Source organism: Lynx rufus, unplaced genomic scaffold (genome assembly GCF_022079265.1).
Source record: "Lynx rufus isolate CCGP_SWC_20201006 ecotype Redwood Valley unplaced genomic scaffold, mLynRuf1.p SCAF_1, whole genome shotgun sequence".
In the NCBI taxonomy this organism is placed as follows: Eukaryota; Metazoa; Chordata; class Mammalia; order Carnivora; family Felidae; genus Lynx; species Lynx rufus.
In genome coordinates, this window is record NW_025814823.1 from 116920440 (window position 1) to 116946696 (window position 26257).

The 26257-nt window shown below is 39.7% G+C and overlaps 1 protein-coding gene across 2 annotated transcripts in view; it reads left to right on the plus strand.

Moving 5' to 3' along the window:
• The window catches only part of LOC124516586 (protocadherin alpha-C2), a 128894-nt gene that overhangs the window by 60220 nt on the left and 42417 nt on the right, over nt 1–26257 (plus strand). Inside the window, exon 1 of one of the 2 annotated variants that reach the window (XM_047085999.1) lies at nt 22544–25102. The exons of the other annotated variant lie outside the window; for it this stretch is intronic. Within the exon in view, the coding sequence (XP_046941955.1) occupies nt 22544–25102 (2559 nt within the window). Of the gene's footprint in view, nt 1–22543; nt 25103–26257 lie in introns of those variants that run through there. 2 annotated transcript variants of the gene reach the window in all.

Sequence of the window (26257 nt, forward strand, 5' to 3'; positions counted from 1 at the left end):
TATAGACTGCATCCATTTAGAGTATATGATTCAGTGAATTTTGATGATTGTATACAGTCTTGAAATCACCAGGAAGATCCAGAATATTTCCATCACCCTCAAAAGATTCCTTTTGTTCCTTTGCATTCATTCCCCTCCCTCTGTCCCAGGCCCCAAAGAACAACTGATCTCCTTTCTCTCACTATAGATTAATTCTATTTGGAATTGTATGGAATTGTTCAATGTGGGCTTTTTGTATCAGCCTTCTTTCACTCAGCATAATGAGTTTGAGATTGATTTATGTTGTGTATATTCAGTAGTTCATTCCTTTCCATTGTTGAGTAGTATTTTCCATTGTATGGGTATATCACATTATTATCCACTTACCTGTTGATGGATCTTTGAGCTGTTTCCAATTTTTGGCTACTGTGAATAAGAGTTCTGTGTATGTTTGTGTGCAAGTCCTTGTATGAATATACGTTGTTTCTCTTTTATTTCTGTACTACTTGTGAGTACATTGATTGGGTTCTGTAGTGGATGTATGTTTTAAGGAACTGACAAACTGTTTAGCAAAGTATTTGCACCATTTTACATGTTCACTAGCAATGTATGGGAGTTTCAGTTGTTCCATAGGCTCACAAACATTTAATATTGTCAGTCTTTAATATTATCCATTCTAATGGGGGTGAACCATTATCTCATTGTGGCTTCAATTTGCATTTCCCTGAAGACTAATCATGTTGAGTGTTTTTTTAATGTGCTTCTATTTGTATGTTATCACTTGTGGAGTGTGTTCAAATTGTTTGCACTTTTTAATTGGTTCGGATGTCTTATTATCATCATGTTGTAAAAATCTATGTACAAGTCCTATATCAGATGTATCTATAGCAGACATTTTCTTCTGTTCTATGGCTCGCCCATTCCTTTTAACAGTGTCTTTTGAAGAACAAAGTTTTAAATTTTGATGAGGGTAAATTATTTTTTTGTTTTATGTCTTTTGTATTATGTTTGAGAAGCTTTGCTTACCCCAGGTTATAGAATTTTCTCTCACGTTTTCTTCTTGACGTTTTATAGTTTTAGCTTTTAAATTTAGTTCTGTGATCCACTCAAGTTAGTTTTTTGTGAATGGTATAAAGTAAGTATCTAGGTTTATTTTTCTCTATTCGAATATCCAATATACCATTTGTTGAAAAGACCTACTTTTTTCATTGAATTATCCTGGCATCTTTGTAAAAAAGTAAGATAAAATCAATGCACCTCATCTGGAATTCCATTTCATTCCTTTGATCTGTATATCTATCTTTTCACCAATAATAGATTATCTTTATATTGTAGTTTTAAAGTTTGGAAGATTTCTTGGGATTTTCCATGTAAACAGTCATATGATCTGAAAAAAGAGTCAATCTCTTTCTTCCAAACTTACATTTAATATTTTTTCTTGCTTTATCACAATGGCAAAGACTTACAGCACAATATGGAATAGAAATGTTGAGAGCAGGCATCCTTGCTTTATTTCCAATTGTAGGGGGCAAGTGTTCAATATTTCACCATTAAGTATTATGGTAGCCAAAGATTTTTCATAAATGCTTTATCTAATTGAGGAAGTTCCTTTCTATTCCTGGTTTGCTCAGAATTTTATCATGAGTAGTTGTTGAATTTTGTCAAATTCTTTTTTTTAATCTGTTGAATATAAGGTTTTCTCTTTATCCTACTAGTTGGTGAATTACCTTGATTGATTATTTATTTATTTAAATTTTTTTTTAAAGTTTATTTATTTTGGAGAGACAGAGCACAAGCAGGAGAGGGGCAGAGAGAGAGGGAGACACAGAAACTGGAGGCTCCAGGCTCTGAGCTGTCAGCACAGAACCCTATGCAGGGCTCGAACCCACAAGCTGTGAGATCATGACCTGAGCCAAAGTTGGACACTTAACAGACTGAGCCACCCAGGTGCCCCTGGTTTTTTTTTTAAATGTTTATTTATTTTTGAGACAGAGAGAAAGAGAGATCACAAACCGGGAAGGGGCCAAGAGAGAGGGAGACACAGAATCCAAAGCAGGCTCCAGGCTCTGAGCTGTCAGCACAGAGCCTGATGCGGGTTTGAACCCACCAGCTGTGAGACCATGAGCCAGAGTTGGACGATTAACCAACTGAGCCACCCAGACACCCCTACATTGATTGATTTTTGAATGTTGGAACAACATTCCATTTCTTGAGTAAATACCACTTAGATATGATTATTATCTTTTTATATGTTGCTGGATTCAACTTGTTAATGTTTTACACCTAATGTAATATTTTCACATCTGTGTTCATGCAAGATATTTGTATGTAATTTTCTCATCTTTTTTTCTTTTCCTGCCTTCCCTCCCTTTCTTTCTTTCCCTTCCTTCCTTCCTTCCTTCCTTCCTTCCTTTTTCTCTTTCTCTCTTTCTTTCTTTCTTTCTTTCTTTCTTTCTCTCTTTCTCTCTTTCTCTCTTTCTCTCTTTCTCTCTTTCTCTCTTTCTCTCTTTCTCTCTTTCTTGTCTTTGTCAAGTTTTGGTATTATCTGACCCAGTAAGATGACTTAGGAGGTGTTCATTCCTTCTGTTTTCTGAAAGGCGTGTAATACTGGAATAATTTATTCTTTGAATTAAGCCTCTTATAGTTGGAGTTTTCTTTTTGGGAAGTTTGAGAATGAATTCAGTTTCTTTAATAGATTTTTCAGTTAAAAATGGAAACACTTGGGACTCCTGTGGCTTAACTCAGTTGGTTAAGCGTGGGACTCTATTTCTGCTCAGATCACAATCTCACTGCTCGGTTCGTGAGTTCCAGGCCTGTGTCGGACTCTGTGCTGACAGTGAAGAGCCTGCTTGTGATTCCCTCTCTCCCTGTCTCTCTCTGCCCCTGTGTCATTCATGTGCATGAAATTCTCTCTCTCAAAATAAATAAATAAACTTAAAAATGTTTTTAAAAAGGAAACACTACCTTTTTGTGTTTCATCTTTTGTTAATCTTGTTAAGTTGTATTTTTCAGAGAATAGAAATCATTTGAAATGAAATACCCATTTTATTTAATTTGTCACATTTGTTGGTACAAAGTTAATATTCTCTCATCTTTCAATGTGTGTTTAATCTGTAGTGATAGCAATTCTTTCATTCCTGATATTGGTGATTTGTGTTTTGTTTCTTTTTTTCTTGATTAGTCTAGCTAAGAACTTATTAATTTTGTTCATCTTTTCAAAGAGCTAGTTTTTGGCTTTGTTGATATATTCTCTATTGTTTTTCTTTTTTTCTTGATTTATGCTTTTATCTTTGTTATTTGCTTTCTTCTAGGACTTTGTATTTACTTTTCTCTGTGTATATAACTGATTTTAGATTTTTTTCCCTAATATAAAAAATTAAAGGTATAAATTTCCCTGTAAGAACTGTTTATCTGCATTAAACAAATAATTTTGGTATGTTGTATTTTTATTTTATTCATATGAAAATGTGTCCTAATTTCTTTTATGATTTATTTTTTCACCCTTGATTACTCAGGAATGTGTTCAAACTTATAAATATTTTCATTTTTCTAGATGTCCTAGTGGTTTTGATTTCTATTTAATTCTGTTGTGGTCAGAGAAGATACTCTGCATGATTTCAGTCTTTTAAAATTGATTGAGGCTTATTTTATGGCCCAGCATTCAGTCTGTGTTGGTGGATGTACCAAGTGCACTTGAAAAAAATGTACGTATGGGCATTTGGCTGGCTCAGTCAGTTGAGTGTCCGACTTCAGCCCAGGTCATGATCTCACAGTTCTTGGGTTCAAGCCCCAAATTGGGCTGTGCACTGACAGCATGGAGCCTCTGTCTTCCTCTCTCTCTGCCCCTCCTCCACTCACACTCTCTCTCTCAAAAATGAATAAACATTAAAAAAAGAAAAAAAATATGTATATTCTACCGTTTTCAAGTGTAATGATTTATAAACATAAAAAATCATTATTCAGATTGTCTTTAATGTTTTTTCCCCCCAGTTCTATCAGTGGCTCAGGGAACAGTGTTAAAATATTTATTATTATTTTTCTCCCTTTAATTGTGACCCATTTTTGCTTCATGCATTTTTGAGGCATATATATATATATATATGGCATATATATATATGCCATTTTATAAGGCATATATATATATATATACACACACATTGATATTCATTAAAAACTTCTTGATTTATTGATCCCTTTACCATTATGAAATATCTCTCTCTTGCTGGTAATATTCTTTTTTTCTTCTTTGAAGTATATTTTATCTGATACTAAAGTGGCCATTCCAGTCTCATATTTAGTGTTTGCATGGAATATCCCTTTTTGCCCATTTACTTTCTGTTTCTTTAAATTTAAAGTGTGCCCTTGTCAGAGTGCCTGGCTGGCTCAGTCGGTGGGGTGTGTGACTCCTGATCTCCATGTTGTAAATTCTAGCCTCATGTTGGGTGTAGAGATTACTTAAAAATAATAAAATCTTAACTAGCTAACAGATACATGAAAATATGCTCAACATCACTCATCAACAGGGAAATACAAATCAAAACTATAATGAGATACCACCTCACACCTGTTAGAATGGCTAAACTAAACAACACAGGAAACAACAGATGTTGGTGACAATGCAGAGAAAGGGGAACCCTCTTACACTGTTGGTGGGCATGGAAACTGTACAGCCACTCTGGAAAACAGTATGAAGCTTCCTCAAAAAGTTAAAAATAACCAATAAACATAAAAAAAGGAGGGTGTGCCTGAGTTGCTCAGTTGGGTAAGCATCCGACTTCAGCTCAGGTCATGATCTCACAGTTCATGGGTTCGAGCTCCACTTTGGGCTCTCTGCTGTCAGTGTGGAGCCTGCTTTGAATCCTCGGTCTCCCTCTCTCTCTCTGCCCCTCTTCCGCTTGCGTGCACACTTGCTCTCTCAAAAATAAATAAACATTAAAAACAAATAAATAAGTAATAATAGAACTACCCTATGACCCAGCAATTGCACTACTAGGTGTTCACCCAAAGAATACAAAACTACTGAATCAAAGGGGCACATGCACCCCAATGTTTATAGCAGCATCATAAACAAGAGCCAAATTATGGAAAGAGCCCAAATGTCCATTAACTGATGAATGGATGAAAAAGATGTGGTATATATACACAATGGAATATTACACAACCATAGAAAAGAATGAAATCTTGCCATTTGCAACAATGTGGATAAAGTTAGCATGTATTATGCTAAGCAAAATAAGTCAGAGAAAGACAAATACCATATGATTTCACTCATATGTGGAATTTAAGAAACAAAACATAGATGAACACAGGGGAAAAAAGGGAGAGAGAGGCAAACAGACTCTTAACTATAAAGAACAAACTGAGGGTTGCTTGTGGGTGGGGAGATGGGCTAAATGGGTGATGGGTATTAAGGAGGCACTTGTGATGAGCACTGGGTGTTCTATATAGGTGATGAATCACTAAATTCTACTCCTGAAACTAATATTATACTGGATGTTAACTAACTAGAATTTAAATAAAAACTTAAGACATTTAAAAAAAATTAAATAGCTAAAGTATGCCCTTGTAGAAAGACTATTTTTGGATCTTGTTCCTTTATCCATTTTGCTCATCTCTGTCTTTTAATTGAAGGGGTTAGTCCAATAACATTAGTGTAATTGTTGATATGTTTGAATTTGTGTTCTCTAACATATCATTTGTCTTTTATTTGTCCCCTCTTATTTATTGCTCTGTTCCCCCTTATCTGTTGCCTTTTGAATCCTTGAATATTCTTTAGAATATCCTTTCATTTTTAGATCTGTATCTACTTTCATTTTTTAGTGGTTGCTGTGAGAATTATAGCATACCTCTTAACTTTCCCCAGTGTAGTCACAGTTACTAGTATATCATTTCATAAGATATAGAAACTTTGCAACCGTGTTAGACCATTCAGATCTTCCTATGCCATTGCTTATGTTATAGGTTTTGTTTGTATTAAATATCATACAATATTAACTCCATAAGACAAAGTTATAATTTTTCATTAAACATTCATTATATATTTTAAAGAAACTAAGGGGGAAAAAGTCATTTCTGTTTATATGGACATTTATCATATTCAGTGCTATTAATTCTTTCCTAAAGAACTGAGTGGCCCCATAGGATCTTTTCACTTCGACCCAAAAAACTTCAGTTAGCACTTCTTGTAATGCATATCTCTTGCAGCGATTTCTCTTCCTTTCCCTGTATCTGAAAATGTACTTATTTATCAGGTATTTTTGAATGATATAGAATTCTGAGCTGGTTTTGTTCTTATAGCGTTTCAAAGATTTTATTCCATTTTCTTCCAGCCTCCATGATTTTTTTTATTTAAATTTTTTTTTCAACGTTTATTTATTTTTTTTTGGGACAGAGAGAGACAGAGCATGAACGGGGGAGAGGCAGAGAGAGAGGGAGACACAGAATCGGAAACAGGCTCCAGGCTCTGAGCCATCAGCCCAGAGCCCGATGCGGGGCTCGAACTCACGGACTGCGAGATCGTGACCTGGCTGAAGTCGGACGCTTAACCAACTGCGCCACCCAGGCGCCCCACCATGATTTTTTTTTAATGTTTATTTTTGAGAGAGAGAGACAGAGAGACAGAGGGTGAGTGGGGAGGGGCAAAGGGAGAGGGAGACACAGAATCCGAAGCAGGCTCCAGGCTCTGAGCTGTCAGCACAGAGCCCTGATGCAGGGCTCAAACCCACCAGCTGTGAGATCATGCCCTGAGCTGAAGTCAAACACCTGACTGACTGAGCCACCCAGGAGCCCCTCTTTTTTTTTTTTTTTACACTTAATTTCTTTATTTTGAGAGAAAGAGAGGAAGTGCACATGAGCAGAGGAGGGGCAGAGAGAAAGGGGAGAGAGGCTCTGTGCTTATAGCGCAGAGCCCAAGGTAGGGCTCTGTCCCACAAACCTTGAGATCATGACCCAGGTGGAGAACTAGAATTGGAGGCTTAACTGATGGAACCAGCCTGGAGCGCCTAGCCTCCATGATTTCTGATGAGAAGTCTATAGCTATTCAAGTCATTGTTCCCTTTTTGTAATATGGTTGTTGTTTCTCCTTTTGGGGAGTGAGGGGCACTGATTTTTCAAGGTTTTTTACTTATCTTTGGTTTAGAAGTTTGACTCTGAACTTTTTATGTACTTTTCATATTTATCCTGTTTGAGATTGGCTGAGCTTACTGAATCTGTAAATTTGTTTTTCATCAAATTTGGAAAAAATTTGGTTCTTATCTCCTCAAATATTTTTTGGTTCTCTTCTCTCTCTCTCCTTTCTGGACTCCAACTACCTACATATGAGACTTTTTGATATTGTCTGGTTTCATCATCTGGGTTAAAGTTTGTTCTTTTAATAATATTCATTCTTTCTATTCCTATATTGTCCCAAAGGTGTCTGAGACTTTGTTTATTTTATTTCAATTCTTTTTCTCTCTCTTAATTCATATTTGATCATTTCTATTGCTCTATTTTCAGGTTCACTGAGTTTTACCTTTGTTATTTCCATTCTTCTATAAGGCTCACCCAGTGAATTCTTAGTAGTAAATTTTCTGCTTGGCTCTTTTTTATATTTTCTATTTCTCTGCTAAGGTGTACTTTCTTCCCATTCATTGCCAGCATGTTTTCCTTTACCTTATTACATATAGTAGCTACTTTAAAGTCCTGGTCTACTAGCTCCATTATGTGCATCATCTCAGGTTTGGCCTCTAAATGATCTTTACCCTTGAGAATGCATAATTTTGAGAATTCCTTATTTTTTTTCATGTTTATTTATTTAGAGAGAGAGAAAGAGCAAGTAGGGGAGGGGCAGAGAGAGGAGTACAGAGGATCCATCTAAAACAGGCTCTGTGTTGAGAGCAGAAGCCCAACATGGAGTTTAAACTCACGAACCCTGAGATCATGACTTGAGCCAAAGTCAGATGCTCAACTAACTGACTGAGCCACCCAGGCGCCCCTCCTTCTTCCTTATATGCTAAGAAATTTTGAATTGTGTCCTGGGTACTATAAATGTTTTCTTGTAGAGACTGCATTCTGTTATATTCCTCTGAAGGGTGTTAATGTTTTAGTTTTAGTAGAGGATAAACTTTGTTGGACTAAAAATATAATTTCTCTCTTGCTTGTGATAGGCAATCATTCAAATTTTAGTTTAATTTGTTTAGCTTTAGCCTTAGCTTTCTATATATGTGGTTCAGGGATCTGTAGAGATGTGGGAAGAATCCAAGTACAGAATTTAAAGATTCCTTTTTTTGGACTTCTTTACTCAAATATCCTTCCCCTCCACCACCCTGCTTGCTAGTCGCTACTGGCTTCTTCCTCTTGTTCCTCCTGCATGAGAAGCTGAGGGCTATCTATTAGAGCTTTAGCTTCCTTGCGCTATGCCATAACCATGACCTGTCTTCATGCCAAAGCAACAAAAACAGGAAACTCACTCCATCCATGCTAATCCCTTTCTCCAAATTTTGACTCCATTCTACTTCCCCTCAAATCTGCCTACTTTTGCTTATTCTCAAGAGCTCTCAAAGAATTGCTTTATGAATTTGTCTCTGAAAGACCTGTTGTGAGCTTACATAGCTATACTAGATTCAGCTAAATCTCACATTTATCTAAGAATTAAATATATTAATTTCTTAATCTTTGGCTAAAGAGTGAGATATCAAGAAATATCTGTTCTTAAAGGAACAAGATTTAACCCTGTTGGATATAGGGTGAAGATGATATAAAATACTGTGATGAAACCAGTCCATTTAAGTAAAATAAATTTAAAGAAGTAAGTTGACTTTTTCAGTGAGCATTTAGGTACTTATGCGAGTCATATGAAATACATTATAATATGAGACCTTTCTATTAAGGAAAATGAAATATTGCTGTGAACATGATTCTGTGTTTCTTTACTACATTATGAACTAAGATTTTTGGAGACAAATCAGAAGTAAATGAATTGGCTTGTTTACATTGAGAGTATAAATTGGCACAAAAATTTGGGGAGGCAGTGTGGCCTAACTAAAAATTAAATGTGCATCCTTTTAACTAAGCACATCTTAGGGGCGCCTGGGTGGCGCAGTCGGTTAAGCGTCCGACTTCAGACAGGTCACGATCTCGCGGTCCGTGAGTTCGAGCCCCGCGTCGGGCTCTGTGCTGACTGCTCAGAGCCTGGAGCCTGTTTCCGATTCTGTGTCTCCCTCTCTCTCTGCCCCTCCCCCGTTCATGCTCTGTCTCTCTCTGTCCCAAAAATAAATAAACGTTGAAAAAAAAAAATTAAAAAAAAAACAAAAAACAAAAAAAAAAACTAAGCACATCTTAGAATAAACACAGAGGCATTTACATGCACATACTTTCAGAAGTGCACCTAAATATTCAATCATGGAGTAAAAATAAATTATGAAATATCTATACCATTCATATTATGTAGCTGTTACTAAGATGAAACAGAATTATAGGCATTGACATGGAAGGATATCCATCATATATGTTAAGTAAAAATAAAAAAGTGAAGTTTCATGATAGTGCATAGAATACAGTTACATTTTGGTAAAATATATATGTGCATATTTATATGCGTATAAGTAAAATCCTGGAGTGACATACAATTATCTGTTAGAAGTGTAATCTATTGGAGAAAGGCATTTGAAAGGACTTTCCCTTTTTTTTTTTTTTTTTTTTTTGCTTTTTACAATTCTGGATGAATTAAATTTTGTACAAGGACACATATTATTGAACCTAAATTAAACAAATAGAAGACCAATAAAAAAATAAAAATAAGTCATCTAGGAAGTATCACCAAAATTTATGTCTTGTAAAAAACCTAAAATATATGGATATATTGTATTCACTTATTCAAAACACACATGTGTGTAATAGCAACTTTTTTTTACAGCAGTATAAGCTGTAATTTTACTGTTTAATGGTACCTATATGATTTTTCCTTCATTAGTTACTTCTAAGAATATGTAGAACACCAAGTACCCTTTGCCTTGGGTAGGTGATCTGTGCAATTTTGTAAGTATTTCAGGAAAGGTCATATATATAGAAATGAGGAGTATCGCTGTAGTAGAAGAGTAAGGCCAGTACAGGAAGCAACTATTAAATTTTTTAAATGTTTATATTTCAGAGAGAGAGAGAGAGAGAGAGCGCAAACAGGGGAAGGACAGAGAGAGAGGGAGAGACAGAATCTGAAGCAGGCTCCAGGCACTGAGCTGTCAGCTCAGAGTCCCATGCGGGGCTCAAACTCATGAGCTGGGAGATCATGACCTGAGCGAAAGTTGGAGGGTTAACTGACTGAGCCACCCAGGCACCCCAGAAAGCAACTATTAAAGGGTGAAGGATAACTCTGCCACTTTACCCAGTGTCTACATTTATTCAGAAAATATTTATTCATTAGTAATTTAAAATTTTTCAGCCCAGACTCTTCTGCTGAGTTCTGAACTCTTGTATCTGATTGCCTAACATTTCTGCTTGGCTTTCTCACAGGCAATTCACCCATGTCTAAAATTGAACCCTTGATTTGTAGACCTGCTCAGACCATCTCTTCCCAAAGCCTTTTTAGAATCTGATTCCGCTGTCCACTCAGTTCTTCATGCCAGAAGCTGGGGAGTCAGTTCTTGACAGCTCCCTCTCTAGAGGGTAGCTTGTCGTTTCTCTTTAATCAATCAGTCCTATAAATTCTACCTCTGAAACTCAGTTTACAGGTGTCCATCTTCAACTGACAGCCATTATCTTGGTCTACATCACCATCTTACCTCCCCTGGATGCATGTAATAGCCTTCTAACTGGTTTTCCTGCACCCTTACCCCGACCCCTGCTCACTATAGATCGTTCTCCATATAGCAATTATGGTAATATTTTTAAATATATGCAGTGGGTCATCTTATGCACCTGATTGAAACCTAAAATAGTGTACTACCTTGGAATAAATGAAACAAAATCCAAACTCTTTATGGTAACATACAAGACTATAAGATCCCACCCTGGTGGTTTCCCATCCATCTTATACCACTCTTCCATTGCTTCCTATGCTTCAACCATAATCTTCAGGTGTGACTCACTTTTTCTACTCTAGTGTTTTCACACTTGCTGTTCCCCCAGCAGGAAATGCTGTCCCTTCTAGTCTTTGCATGGCTGGCCTCTTCTCATCCTTCTGGTCACAATTTTTTTTTTAATTTTTTTAATGTTTATTTATTTTTGAGAGCGAGAGACAGAGACAGAGTGTGCGTGGGGGAGGGGCAGAGAGAGAGGGAGACACAGAATCTGAAGCAGGCTCCAGGCTCCGAGCTGTCAGCACAGAGCCAGACGCGGGGCTCGAACTCACAAACTGTGAGATCGTGACCTGAGCCAAAGTTGGACGCTTAACCGACTGAGCCACCCAGGCGCCCCTGTGGTCACAATTTTTAAATGTTACCTCCTCAGAAAGGCCTTTCCTGATATCCATATCTTAGTATATTTCCTTCAGGTGTCCTTTATCATAATTTCTTGATTGTTTCTTTTATGTCTTTTTCACTTTTTGCCTATTTGTTTATCATCCTCTTCCCTTATTGCACTACTCCATGATCAGTATCATGTCTATTTCTTTTGCAATGGTTCCTCCAGCATCCAGAAGAATGTCTGACACATAATAGTCATTCAATCAATATTTGCAGCATGAATGAGTAAACTCTGTCCCTTAAGCACGTTGAACTGGGAAGATATGTACACACCTAGCTCTAATTTAATATATAAATTAAAACTATACATGAGAGGTACCAGGAGAGTGCTACACAGGTTAAATATCTACTTCAGTCCTTGTCACAAAGTTAATGTTCAATAAATGTTGAATGAATGAAAAGTTCCCCAGCATCTGAAAGTGGACATGTTTTCTTTTAATAAGAATAAATGGGGTGCCTGGGTGACTCAGTCCATTGAGCATCTGATTTTTGATTTTAGCTTAGGTCATAATCCCAGGGTTCTGGGATCGAGCCCTGTGTTGGGCTCCACACTGAGCGTGGAGCCTGCTTAAGATTCTCTCTCTCTCCCTGTGCCCCTCTCCCCCTCTTGTGCACACACACTCTCTCTCTAAAATAATAATTTTTTAAAGTTATAAAAAAATGAAGGGACACCTGAGTGGCTCAGTTGGTTAAGCATCCGACTCTTGATTTAGGCTTAGGTCATGATCTCACAGTTCATGAGTTTGAGCCCTGCGTTTGGCTCTACACTAACAGCATGGATTCTCCTTCTCTCTCTCTCTGCCCGTCTCTCCGTCTCAGTCTGTCTCTCTCAAAATAAATAAATAAACTTAAAAAAGAATACAGTGAGTTTGTTTTGTTCTGACTTCTGCAATTAAAATTCTTACACCCTAATTTGGGGCACCTGAGTGGCCCAGTGGGTTGGGCATCTGACGCTTGATTTTGGGTCAGGTCATGATCCCAGGGTCATGAGATAAAGCTTCATGTCAAGCTCTGCACTGAGCATGGAGCCTGCTTGGGGTTCTCTCTCTCTCTCTCTCTCTCTCTCTCTCTCTCTCTCTGCCCCCCTCTGCTCCTCTCCCCAGCTTGCTTGCACATGCTCTCTCCCAACTCTGTCTGAAAAACAAAACAAAACAAACAATTCTTACACCCTAACTGAAAGCATTTTTTTCTTTACAAATTCTGAGATTTAAAAATTTTAAAAAGAATAGACATAAGCTAAAAATAAATGGAAATACAATGCACATATTTCTCAAGGGTTAGGTTCCAAAATAAATATGTATGGTGAATATTATCTTTAAGTAATAGTAAGCTTGAAAATCACATACATTTTAACAAGTACAATTTTCCTGGTTGTATTGGTACCACCTTACAAAGAAATTCTCATTGATGCTGAAATTTGAGAGCCGCTAAACTTATGTAAATCAGGGAAGAAAAGAAATGTCTATATCTAGACATTCAAATTTTTCTGCCTTTAAGATAAATGATGAATGAGGGTTTGTTGGAGAATTACAAAGTTTCTGCTTGCCTACAGGGTTTACTCCAAACACTTTTAACGTTGACTCAATAATCTTGATGTATATTGAAATATTTCTTTAATGAGATTGGCACATACTAGATTATGAATGCTTGATGAATTTGAATTTAAATCTTGCTTAATTAGACCAACATACAAGAGTTTTGGAATACTTATATGGAGAAAAATGTGATTTACTATTTCCTGCATTTCCAAGTTGGCATTTCCTGTTTACTACCATTGAATCCCTTCATAATTTTTTTTTCAAAATATATTGGCCCATGGGGAAGTAAGATTAGGAAATGATTAATGATAATTTTCTGGGCTTGTCTGAAACCTACAATTGCCAAGTTCTCAGAATTATAACTGGCTTTTTCATCCAGAGATGCAGTATTCATCCTTGTACCCAGGAAATCACAGCCTGACTTTATTAGGATGGTTGCTACTTTCTTAACATACCATTATTGACCCTTGGAAAGAATGACTTTTTGTAATTTGAAAATCTCCTTTATTTCTCAACTTCTGCTAGCTTAAGGAGCACTAAATCCACATATCCTAGGAGGAATAGCTGTGCAATATATCCTATGTATATATTGATTTATGAACCAATGAATGTTTCATATACAGCTGAGATTTTAAATGAGCTTATGATAATTGGATCAAAAGAATACTAGTCCAGCTTAAGAATACCATAGATAACTAATCATGGGAAGCTATGATGAAATTTTAATTGTAAAGGATATTGAAAATCCTAGGGTGACAACTCTGTTATAATAGATGTAACACTGAATTGGAAAGACAGAAAGTGAGATTTTTACCGAGATCTGCTTGAAATCAACTCTGTATTTCTAGTAAATTATTGAACCATTCTATGCCTCAGTTCTATATCTTTGTTGAAGTTACCACTGCATTACCTTTGGTTCAATGGATTTATTAGACAATTGTCCAATAGAGTTAAATAAAGAAAAGTCACAGGTAAAGTGTTGGTTGATTGGGAAGTTTTGTGTATATTTTTTCCTATTCAGTGCTGAAAAGCTGAAGTTGGCATCAACCAACTTCAGGTTGTAGATGCATCAAGTTAAATGATTTTAAGATTTTTGAGACTATTAGTTCGGAGGTGCTGTATGAATAGAAGCAGTACTACATTTTCCTTCTCTCTACCTAATTCTGTCAGTTAGATAGAGTATATACTTTTTGCTTGTGATATTAAAAAAGAGAGAGAATGCAGAAGCTTGGATTTTCCAATTTTTTTTTTGACTCGTCCTTCCTTTCTCCTCAGGTTATTTGGATAATTTCATGAGACTTCTATTCCTATGCTGCCCCCCCCCTTTTTTTTTTTTGGCTAATAATCACTAGGAATTTATATACTGATTTTTTACATGCTTCATCTCAATCAACATTTGTAGTAAGTACTATGTTTTCCATATATTACTAAGCTGAGTTTTAGGGAAATTAAACAACTTTTCCAAGGACACATAATTAGTAAACAGTAGAGCTAGATCTTGAATCACAGAGTCTGGTTTTACTTCAAGCAGGAGTGCTAGAAGGCGGCCCTGCCTAGATGCATGATCTCAGCATATAATGTGATTAAAAACCTTGAAGTGGGTGGTGGGTCTGTAATTGCTAGTGGAATTTAATCCTAGATCCTACTACCTAAAAGTAAAAAAATTCTGAGGTTACCACAAAATTCAAGAATCTATAAGTCTTTTCTAAATAACTTTAATAAAAGGAGCTTTGATAAAGTTTTTTTTAGATAACCTTAATTCTCATCAAAATGCTTTAAAGGATCTTTTAATATTCACAGAAATACAGTACATCCTAACTTAGCTAATTTAGAGGATTTATATTTTACCCACCTTATAACGTGTTGTGTACACATAACTGCTGAAGGAATTATGTAACAAAATCTACCACAAGGAATACATGAGTGGCATTTAATTCAGAAAAGTCCAAGTCATTTGTAAAACCCCATTTGTAAGAAAATTGTAGGTGGGATGATGATACTGAAAGAAGAGATTGGGATATGAAATACAAATTTATTTTTATCACAATTTTGCTAATAAGGCCAGCCATTAAAAAAAATTCAGACGATCCAATAGAAGTCTCTAAAAGAAAAAGAAATTTGTAGTTATGGAAATAATTGAATAGGATCCCATATGAAATACTTTGAAATTAATAGCTCTTGAGACCAGAGAATACAATTCTTAATCAGGAATGCATGTGTAGTGGTCAGATGTCATAGTAGAATCTCAAGAAACAGAGGCATGGAAAAAAGTTTCCTGGAGATTCTGAGACATTATCTTCATCAATACTCATTGTGCTCTTGTGAGGATTAAATGAGATAATATGTATAGGAATAATATGTATAGAAATTCTGTAATATGTATAGAAATTCTATAATATGTATAGAAATAGTAACTCTCAAGTGCTAAGGCATCAGGAGGAAAGAGGCACCCAAAAAGTCAACAATCACTTCATACTCTGAATATATGAACAGATACTTTTGAGAAGTATCTGAGAGGTATAGTTTTGTTTTGTCCAAAGAGCAAGCAAACCGTGGCCTTTATTTAGACTGAGCTTAAGTCATATCTTAGAAAACAGTTAAATTCAAGGAACCTCAACAATATGTAAATTTTTTTTTATTTTTGAGAAAGAAAAAAAAATATCCAAATCAATGAATGCTTTGGCTAAAACCCACTTGGGAACAAAGATGTTCTTTAGTGCCAGATTCCCATCTTATTTTATTCTATGGCTAAAATCCCAAGAATTACAGAGAAGAAACAGGGCCAGATTAGGTTTTCTATTAAAATAAGAGGCCCCGAGTGATGAATGGAAACTTGGAACAGATTTTAATGCTAGCAGAAATTAGCTTAAATACAAACTTAGGAATTTCTGGCGTGTATTGAATCTCAAATAGGATATTGGTATTAATTTTAGTGAATTAGAAACATGGCTTAACCTAAGCAGTTGTTCTCATTCCAGAGAGCTCAATTTCTTGCTGGATTGGCCTGGACACTTGATGCTTCCTTGTCTTGAGTCATTGATAAAATATGGAATGGGATAAGACCAGTGGGGGATTGCTGTATGACTCAGAATTAACCTTCGGAAGCATTAATAACACTAACATTAATTAACACTCTTTGGTACTGTTATTCAAACAGTTATGAAATCACTTAATTCTATTGTGCAGCCTTTCTTAATTTCGTCTGCAAGGATATAGTGGGAGATTTTGTTTAGTTGTCTCCTTGAACTTCAGATAGAATGTGCCTATAGCATTTCCATTATCAAAGATTCTAGCAACTGAATATCTAAAATGCCAATGAGAAATATTTTTTTTAAGTCCATGTGGTTGGTTTGATGTTATCAGTTTTTAGTTAAGCCAGTATAGTCTCTGGTATGAATGCCTTCATTTCTAAATGCTCATAAACAATCGCTTTATTGATATTAGAGTTTGAAGGAATTTATATCAAGCTCAATGGCACTTTTTTAAAAATAGGAAATTTGGTTCCCTGGTTACATCTGTAAGTGCTTCCATTACCCTGGAAGATCATTTATCTAGTTAAAGACATTTGACTTACTACTGGCCCTGATCTTGAAGTTTAAGTTCTGCTTAAACTTGGGTGAGATAGTTTGTAAATATCTTTCAACCTTTAACATTATGATTTTTGTTAGGCTTTCTCCATTGAGAATACTGATCGAGAAGTGGAACCACAAAATAATTGGAACAGTTTGATTTTATCTGTCAGTATTACACTGTCTGCCCAAATCCTTTGGCCTACTCTCTCCTTAATGTTACTCATCCAAAGATAGTTTGAGTATCTTTGCTTATTGTAAGCAATTTTCAGATGCCTCAGTTAAGAATCAACAGTGTATTATATTTGTTTCTCAAAACTAAACATATAGAGATCTTTCCCTAAAAGTTAATGCGTTCTCTCTGGAGGGAAGGGAATGTGAAAAAAAAATACCTGTAATGTTATATGAAAAATCTTTTTATCTCCCCATCTACTGGATGCTATACCTGTAAAGAAGGCTGTAAACACATTGAAAAGTATTTTACTTCTGGAGATGCATAAATATCAGAAGTCCTGTTCCTTTATAACAATGTGAAATTGTTTAACGTCTTTGGACTGCACTAAACATTGGGATGTTCATGGTCTCTGTTTTTAAATTTTATATATATATATATATATATATATATATATATATGCTCAGTTTGTGAAACAACACAAATATACATCTTAAAAATGAAAATTAGATCCTTCCTGGGGCACCTGTGTGACTCAGTGGGCTAAGCATCCAACTCTCGATTTTGGCTCAGGTCATGATCTCATGGTTTGTGAGATTGAGCCCTGCATTTGGCTCTGCACTGATAGTGTGGAGCCTACTTGGGATTCTGTCTCCTCTGTCTTTGCTCCTAACCAACTCCTCCCTCTCTCTCTCTCAAAATAAATAAATAAATAAACTTAAGAAATTATTTTTAAAAATTAGATCCTTCCTGATTTGGCAGATATTCTTTTTTTAATTTTTTTTAATGTTTATTTGTTTTTGAGAGAGAGACAGAGCGTGAGTGGCAGAAGAGCAGAGAGAGAGCGAGATACAGGATCCAAAGCAGGCTCCAGGCTCTGAGCTGTCAGCAGAGCCCGACGCAGGGCTCAAACCCATGAACTGTGAGATCATGACCTGAGCCGAAGTCAGACGCTGAAGAGACTGAGCCACCCAGACACCCTGGCAGATACTCTTATCATGGCCAGCCCAAAGCCTGATCAAACTAATGGATTATGTCCCCTTGACCTATGGCCAGAAGACTCCAGATGGTTTGGTTCTAATCATTTCAAAGTAAAATTATTTGTAATGATGCAATAATAAAGGGAAAATTTATGTGAATTAGGAGAGTTCACTGAGTGCCAATATTTTTCTTAATAGGCCTAATTCAGTTGTGTTGTGATTGGTTTTGCTCTTGTGCCCAATGACCTCACGATAGATGTATTTTACAAATGCAATTAAGGGATACAATTGAGGAATACTGTTTAAAAGTTATTATCTACCAAGGGGATACACAAAACCATGTCTACTATGGCACTTCTCTCATCATGTCACTTTTCTTGTTGGTTATATAAGCAGCAAATACCTGTACTTTATAAGTTATAATTACAATACAAAGTAGAAAAAGCAATAACATAATACTTTTGGGCAGAGCCTTTTTTAAAGTCCAGCAACTTTATTAGTGGGATTCAGTTCTCCAGGTTTGAAATACTTGTATTTCAAATATTAAAGGAAGAAATCTATAGTAAGGTCATTTCAGACTCTTGAGCCCTCTCTCCATTAGAAATGGTCTGTTCATATACAACAAAGAGGACAAGCCTGAATTGTAGCAACTCTTGAATTTGCTAAAAAAGGATCTGAAGAAAATTACACAATCATCATTTATTGTGAGTTTATAAGGTCTCCCACACTGTGAAGAATACACAGAAATAGAAGGCATGGCTTCTACTTGCAGGTTGCTTATAATTCAGGTAAAGAAATGCTACTAAAGCTTTTGGATGAATTAAAGAATGACACATGTCAGCATTCAGAAATATGTGGTAGACTGTGAAAGGGGGGAAAGGCCATTGTGATTAGAATAGACAATGTTTTATGGATTAGGTGAGTTTTAAGATGGATTTTTGGAACGTATATAAGACTTAGGGGGAGAAAAAAGAAGAAGCTATTTCTATCTGAGAGAATTGCACAAGTTGTAAATTTAGTTCTGTTCAAAAAACATTAATTAAGTGCCTCTGTGCCAAGCACTATACTGGGTGCTGAAGATTACAGCATGCTTAGGAACTCTTTCGTACCCTGTTGCTAAAGTATCTTCACGTATCCTAAAAAGGTGAATCTCTCTCTTGTGAGGAAGTAAATCCCGTGGAGGAATTCTCATGACAGAAGTCCCTTTTCCTTGGTGATATAAAATGGGAGTGGTTTTTGTTTTCAAAATACAGGATAATCTCTAGAAGTAATTGGAAAGCTTAACTTTGGAGCTCACTCAGCTTCATCACTGACTTCCTATCTGGCGTAGTTTCAGATGCTCACCTGTGTTTGATACCTAAAGGGCTATATATAGACTGTCAACTAAGGTATTATTTGATAATAAATTGTTGCATTTTAGTAATAATAATAATAGTTATACTTGTCAGTCACTATGCAAATGCTTTATATATATCATCCCATATAATCATAACTACCTATGAGTTTTACTTAATATTGTGTCTTCCCTGATTAAAATGAGTGAACTGAAGCTTGGGTTTCAGTGCATGTCCATGGCCACACAGTCATTGGCAAGGGTGTGAATGACTCCAAACTCTGTGTTCCTAAACATTGTGTTATTCTGCTTTTTAATAGGGGTTCTTAAAGTTCCAAGGAAAGGAGTGTATAGTGAGAGAAGGAGTGGTCAAGGCATTAATATTCATATTTCTAGACAGGACACTTGCCAGCAATGTAAGCAATCTCATTCCACCAAGTAGGAAGGTTGGCAATTTTTAAAAGGTTGGCAAGCCAATTTTTAAAAGGTTGGCAAGAGGCTAAGTACAATAGTGTGTGGAACAAAATTATTGTAATATCACAGTACAGTCAATGGGGTGCCTGGGTGGCTTGGTTGAACAGCAGACTCTTGATTTAGGCTCAGGTTATGATCTCACAGTTCATGAGATAGAGCCCCGTGTCTGGCTCCATGCTGACAGCGTAGAACCTGCTTGGGATTCTCTCTCTCTTCTCTTCTCTCTGCCCCTCCCCCATTCACATGCACACTGTCTCTCAAAATAAATAAATAAACTTTAAAAAATATATAGTACAATCTCTTTAGTACAATGTCTTTGAAAAGGTGTCTGATTTGTGTTGGTTTTCTGTTTGCCTTCCCAATCACTGAGGGAGTAAATACTAGTTGAAGCTTATGATCCTGACACATCAAAATGGACAACCTGGCAGGTGTCCTTGCTGAAAGATGACAAAATTGCTAAAAGGCAAGCCCCGTTTTTTTGTGTTTTTTTTTCTCTAGAGATGTGACACTTGGGGGCTTTCATTAAAAACTTCACCAAGCCTTTGTCATTTTAATCTCTCCCTTAAGTGCCTTTGATCTTTTTAGGGGCACAGATCCATGCATGGTCAATACCCAGTGGCCAGGTTTCTGAGCTGTGGGCAAAGGTGGCAGTGACTGTCAGAGCCTGGGAGGAGATGAGAGAAGAAAAGGTTACTCCTCCTGACAACTTATAACTTGACTCCACTTAGAAGCCATTTATTTTCAGAAATAAGTAATGGGTGAAGACATAGGCCAGGCCTACAACTCATGCACTTGAGAGTTTAAGGCTTTCTGAGATCAAATTACCACAGCAAACAGAGATAGGATTATTGTAGGGACATTTGGGGAGGAAGCAGACAGAGAGGGAGAAGGGAGAGACCTAAGAAAGGAGACAGGAATAGAATGTGATGGAAATTACTTCCCACTCTGCACCCTTGAGGGAACAAAGAGGACAAATAAGAAGCAGCAGTGATAGGAGGAGTCTGGGAGCATCTCTGGAATAAAATTGGTTAGGTTATGGAGTGTTGTCAGCAAGTTCACTTAGTGGGTGGAAGGGAGGGATGTGCTAGTCCAGGCCTTTGAAATCTGGCAGGATCGTTGCCTTGGGCCCTTCACCTATGCCCTCAAGGCAGGAAGAATACCAACTGTCAGGTCTCATTCTGGCGTTGTTTCCAGCTCAGGGCTAGAAAATGACCCACAGAGGAAAATCTAGGAGTGAGAAGGTGCTAGGAGATGAGAAAGGGAAAGGACTTTTTAGTGAGTGTTTTTTGCATGTGGGACAATGGATTTTTCTTTTTGAGATTCTTTTTTAAAATGTTTATTTTGAAAGAGAGAGTATGTGCACTTGCGCACCCATGGAGGAGGGGCAGAGAGGGCTGGGAGAGAGAATCCTAAGTAGGCTCCTTGCTCAGCACTGAGCCCAATGCTCGGATGCTTACCCGACTGAGCCAACGAAGCACCTCAACAATGGATTTTAAATTTCTGTGGAAGAGATGAGAGGGCCTGGGAAGAGTGGATATCTGGAACAGAGAAGCAGAGGCAGTGACACAGCATGGAGCTGCTTCCTCTGATCCATTTGCCTTTTTGTTCACTGGAGAGAAAATCGGTCGTCTTTTTGTTATCTCTGTAGCAATACAAGATTGAGTCTTAGGGGAAAGGAGCCCCAGAGGTGTAAAGGAGACTCATATTTATGGAAGGTGAGCTGCAGCCATCGAAACTGCTGGCTGTTGTTAAGACAAATGCCAGCCTCCCACATTTTGCCTAATAACAGCAGATTTTTCACTGCAAAGCATTAATGGCATCCGAATTCCAGCCGGGCTTGGGAGATGAAGAGTAACGCTCTTGACGTAATGGTTTTGCAGCCTCTTGAAGACATTGTCATCTATTAAAGAAATATTTTAAACCACTCATGAAGGAACAAAGAAAATTTCTTGGATGATAAATGAAAAAAGATTTGGAGTAAAATGAGGAAAAGCTTGAGAGAAGAATTTCTTTAAAATTTTACCATATTTCCCCACTATGATCAAAAGAGGTCAAATAAGAGCTTAGCCTGTAGCTTCGTGGAGCCAATTTTTAAAAGAGAATTTTAAAACTTCAAATACTGGTTATTTGCCAAGATACACACTTGAAAAGCAAGCGCTACTTGGCTCCTAGCAGAACTGAGTATTGAGATCCCAGGATGTTTTTGGCTTGCTCCGCAGAAGAGGACAGCATTTGTCCTCCCCCTCCCTTTGCCCCAGGAGTTGAACACTTTCTGTTCTATTTAGGAGTATTCTAGGGAAAATTTGGGGGGCAGGTAAATAATCTCCATCATCAGCAACCCCAGAGCGCCTCCCTTGCGTTCGTTTCTTTTGACTGTGGGGCCGCCGCCCAGGTGCCCATACTTAGCTAAGGTCCTGAGTTTATTTTCCTGAATTGCGGTTGGAAATCTTTTCCTGGGAAGGTCGGATAGCCCAGGTCCTAGAGACACAACTGTCTGTCCTAGAATAATATCCTTACAAGACCCGTTAAACAGCCGAGGTACCGTGGAGACTGGCTGAACCGGGGGATGGGGGCAGGGAGAAAGGGAGTGGCCGTGTTCCCGCGGTCTGCCGGGATCCCGCGTGTCCAGGGTGAAGGAGCCGGGGCTAGAGTGGCTGGGGCGACCGATCACTTGCGGTTGCCGTCTGCCACCTCGGTGCGGAATCGGAGCCGGACTTGCTGAGCACTCCTCCCCCTCCCGTTCTGCTTCCTTTTCCCTCCCCCCTGGAGCGGCGGCGGCGGCAGCGGCAGGCAAGCAGGCAGGCTTGCAGCGAAGCCAGGCGGAGCGACTCCCAGGCGAGCGGAGGAGCTGGGATATGGGGAGTCAGCGGGGGCGGCGGGGCCAGGAGCCCTCCGGGGGGCCTACGAGAGGAGCGGCCCCCGGCGTTTGCTAGCGCGTGAGCGGTGGGGGAGCGGGCGCAGGGCAGCACGAGCGGAGGCGGAGGCGGGGCCCGGGCGTGGAGCGCGGCTGGGAAAGCTGCTGCCTCCGGCCCTGCCCGGCTACCTCCGCCGCGGCCGGTGGCTATGGAGCTGGCGGGCACCAGACCTGGGGCGACAGAGCATCTACGACTCCGGCCGCCCATGTCCTGGCTGCTGCTGCTGCCTCTCCTGCTGCTACTGCTGCTGCCGGGCCCAGCGGCCTCCCAGCTACGATACTCGGTGCCGGAGGAACAGGCACCCGGCGCTCTTGTGGGCAACGTGGCTAACGCGCTGGGGCTGGAGCTGCGGCGTTTGGGGCCGGGCTGCCTGCGCATCAACCATCTGGGTGCGCCCAGTCCGCGCTACCTGGAGCTGGACCTGACAAGTGGAGCGCTCTTCGTCAACGAGCGCATTGACCGGGAGGCGCTGTGTGAGCAGCGGCCTCGCTGCCTGCTCAGCTTGGAAGTGCTGGCGCACAGCCCCGTGGCGGTGAGTGCCGTAGAGGTGGAGGTACTGGACATCAACGACAATTCGCCGCGCTTCCCGCGGCCGGATTACCAGCTTCAGGTAAGCGAATCGGTGGCTCCTGGAGCGCGCTTTCACATTGAGAGCGCGCAGGACCCCGACGTGGGCGCCAACTCGGTGCAGACTTACGAGCTCAGCCCCAGCGAGCACTTCGAGCTGGACCTTAAACCCCTGCAGGAGAACAGTAAGGTGCTGGAGCTGGTGCTGCGGAAGGGCCTGGACCGCGAGCAGGCAGTCTTGCACCACCTGGTTCTCACAGCTGTGGACGGAGGCAGCCCAGCCCGCTCGGGCACGGCACAGATCTCTGTGCGTGTCCTGGACACTAACGACAATTCTCCCACCTTCGACCAGAACACTTACCGTGTCCAGCTTCGGGAGGACGCTCCTCCGGGCACATTGGTGGTGAAGCTGAATGCCTCGGACCCGGATGAGGGCTCCAATGGCGAGCTCAGGTACTCATTGAGCAGCTACACGTCGGACCGGGAGAGGCAGCTCTTCAGCATCGATGCCAGCACTGGGGAAGTGCGGGTAAGTGGAGCACTGGATTATGAGGAGGCCTCTTCCTACCAGATCTATGTGCAGGCTACTGATCAGGGTCCAGTGCCCATGGTGGGTCACTGCAAGGTGCTGGTGGACATCGTGGATGTGAATGATAATGCACCAGAGGTGGTACTCACGGACCTGTACAGCCCAGTGCCTGAGGATGCTGCATCGAATACTGTTGTGGCCCTTCTCAGTGTCAATGACCAAGACTCAGGCCCCAACCGGAAAGTGAGCCTGGGCCTGGAGGCCTCACTCCCTTTCCGGCTGAATGGCTTTGGAAACTCCTACACACTGGTGGTGAATGGTCCGCTGGACAGGGAGCGGGTAGCTGCCTACAACATCACAGTGACAGCCACTGATGGGGGAGTGCCACAGCTCACATCCCAGCGGACACTGCAGGTTGAGATCTCTGACATCAATGACAACCCACCAAGCTTCCTAAAGGACTCCTACAACATCTACATCCAGGAGAACAATTTGCCGGGGGTGTTGCTCTGCACTGTGCAAGCCACAGACCCAGATGAAAAGGAGAATGCAGAGGTGACCTACTCCCTCCTGGAGAAGGAGGTTCAAGGGCTGCCAGTCACCTCCTATGTCTCCGTTAACAGTGCCAGTGGCAGCCTTTATGCTGTCAACTCCTTTGACTATGAGAAGTTTCGGGAGTTCTTTGTGACTGTGGAGGCCCAGGACAAGGGGAGTCCACCGCTGAGCAGCACTGTGACCGCCAATGTGTATGTGGTGGACATGAATGACCATGCCCCTCACATCCTATACCCTACCTCAACTAATTCGTCAGCAGCCATTGAGATGGTGCCTCGAACTGCCCCTGCTGGCTATCTGGTCACCAAAGTCATAGCCATGGACTCAGACTCTGGGCAAAATGCTTGGCTCTTTTACCACCTGGCTCAGACTTCTGACTTGGACCTCTTTAAAGTAGAGCTACACACAGGAGAAATTAGGACTACCAGGAAGATGGGAGATGAGAGTGGAACCACTTTCAACCTGACCGTGGTGGTTCGAGACAATGGAGAGCCATCACTGTCAGCCTCTGTGGCCATTACAGTAGCTGTGGTGGATAGGGTTTCCAAAATCCTCCCTGATACTCAGAGACACGTGAAGGGTCCTCGGACATACTCTGAGATTACACTTTATCTAATAATAGCATTAAGCACAGTGTCTTTTATATTTCTTTTGACAATCATTGTTTTGAGCATCATCAAGTGCTACCACTATACTGCATATGGAACCGCGTGCTGTGGGGGCTTCTGTGGAGTGAGGGAGCGGTGCCCTGCTGAACTAAACAAACAGGCCAATAACAATATTGATGCCAGGTTACCGCACGGCCTCAAAGTGCAGCCTCACTTCATTGAAGTGCGAGGGAACGGCTCCCTCACCAAGACCTACTGCTACAAGGCCTGTCTGACAGCAGGCTCAGGGAGTGACACTTTCATGTTTTATAACACAGGGGCACAGACAGGACTGGGGCCTGGGGGAGCCCAGGCGACAGCGAGTGACAGCAGGCACCTCACAGGCCAAAGTGGGCAGAGTGCCGGGAACCTGATCATTCTCAAAAATGATGCCATTCCTCAAAACGAGGTGAGATAGCAGTCAAGGGGTTCTTCCACAGTCGTGCATTTTCACACACACCCTCCCTTCACCAATATCGTGCGCTCTACTGAGTTATTAACATTGACAGGAGTTATCTGGTAAACTGAGGATACTTAGTACCTGTGACTTGATATTAATCTGCTCTGTTTCTCCTCTAGAAAAATAGTATCAGAATTGCTTTACTTTATTTTCTTTTTGGATATAGGAGGCCTTAACCATAACATTGTTAGAGAAATAAGAATTAGTCTTAAATGTTTGATGCTAAAACACAGCTCTGCAGAGGTATGGAACAGGCTTGAGAATAAGATGATGCCATAGTGGGTAATATTTTGAGATTCAGGGACAAATGGCCTCTGCTGTATCATCTATAGGGAAAGTTCTCTTTTGAAATGCTACAGGAGTGTTGGTTTTTAAAAAGCTCTGAGACCCTAGGGGTTGTGGTGGTCACCTCTGCATGCTGTCCTTGTTTATATCTTGAAAATTATCCAGTTAATATTTCCAGTAATTACACTGAACTAATGTGGTAGGACCTTCTGGAAATTCATGTCAGAGGTGACAAAGCCCTAGACTGTGGATTTCACCCTGAAGCCAAAGTTTGCTTCTTTGGCTGTTTGATGCGGTAATTCTTCTGTAGGTGCTGTCAGAGGAGATGAAGGATGGTGGGGCAAAGAGACCAAGGACCAATTTGTCTGGTTGGGCCAAGGAGATATTAGAACAAGTGGATTAGGGATGTGGGGATGTGGTGAATACCAGGACAAGCTGGAACTGGAGAGAAAGAGAAGGAGAAAAGGACTTTTCCATTAGTTACCTTTCTGGTATAGCGGGTGTTCATCATAAGGTGATTTCCCTGCATTAGATTAAATGTAGTCTGTAATCTTCTGATTTCCTGTTGGCAATTTGTAAAGTTTTAATGATATGTGAAGTAGCCTCTCAAGCCCTTTATGTCTTTAAGTTAAATGACAGTACTTCCAACAATACTCCAACGTGTTCCAAAGCACATGTTCATTTTCTGAATCTAAATTTTAGTTTGTGATAGCTAGAAAAGCCTTGTAAAGTGGATGGCTTGCTGTGCATGAAGGACAGGAGTTAGTAAATACATTGGTTTTAAGTAAGCATAGGGCCAGCTTGCTCATTATTATGAAG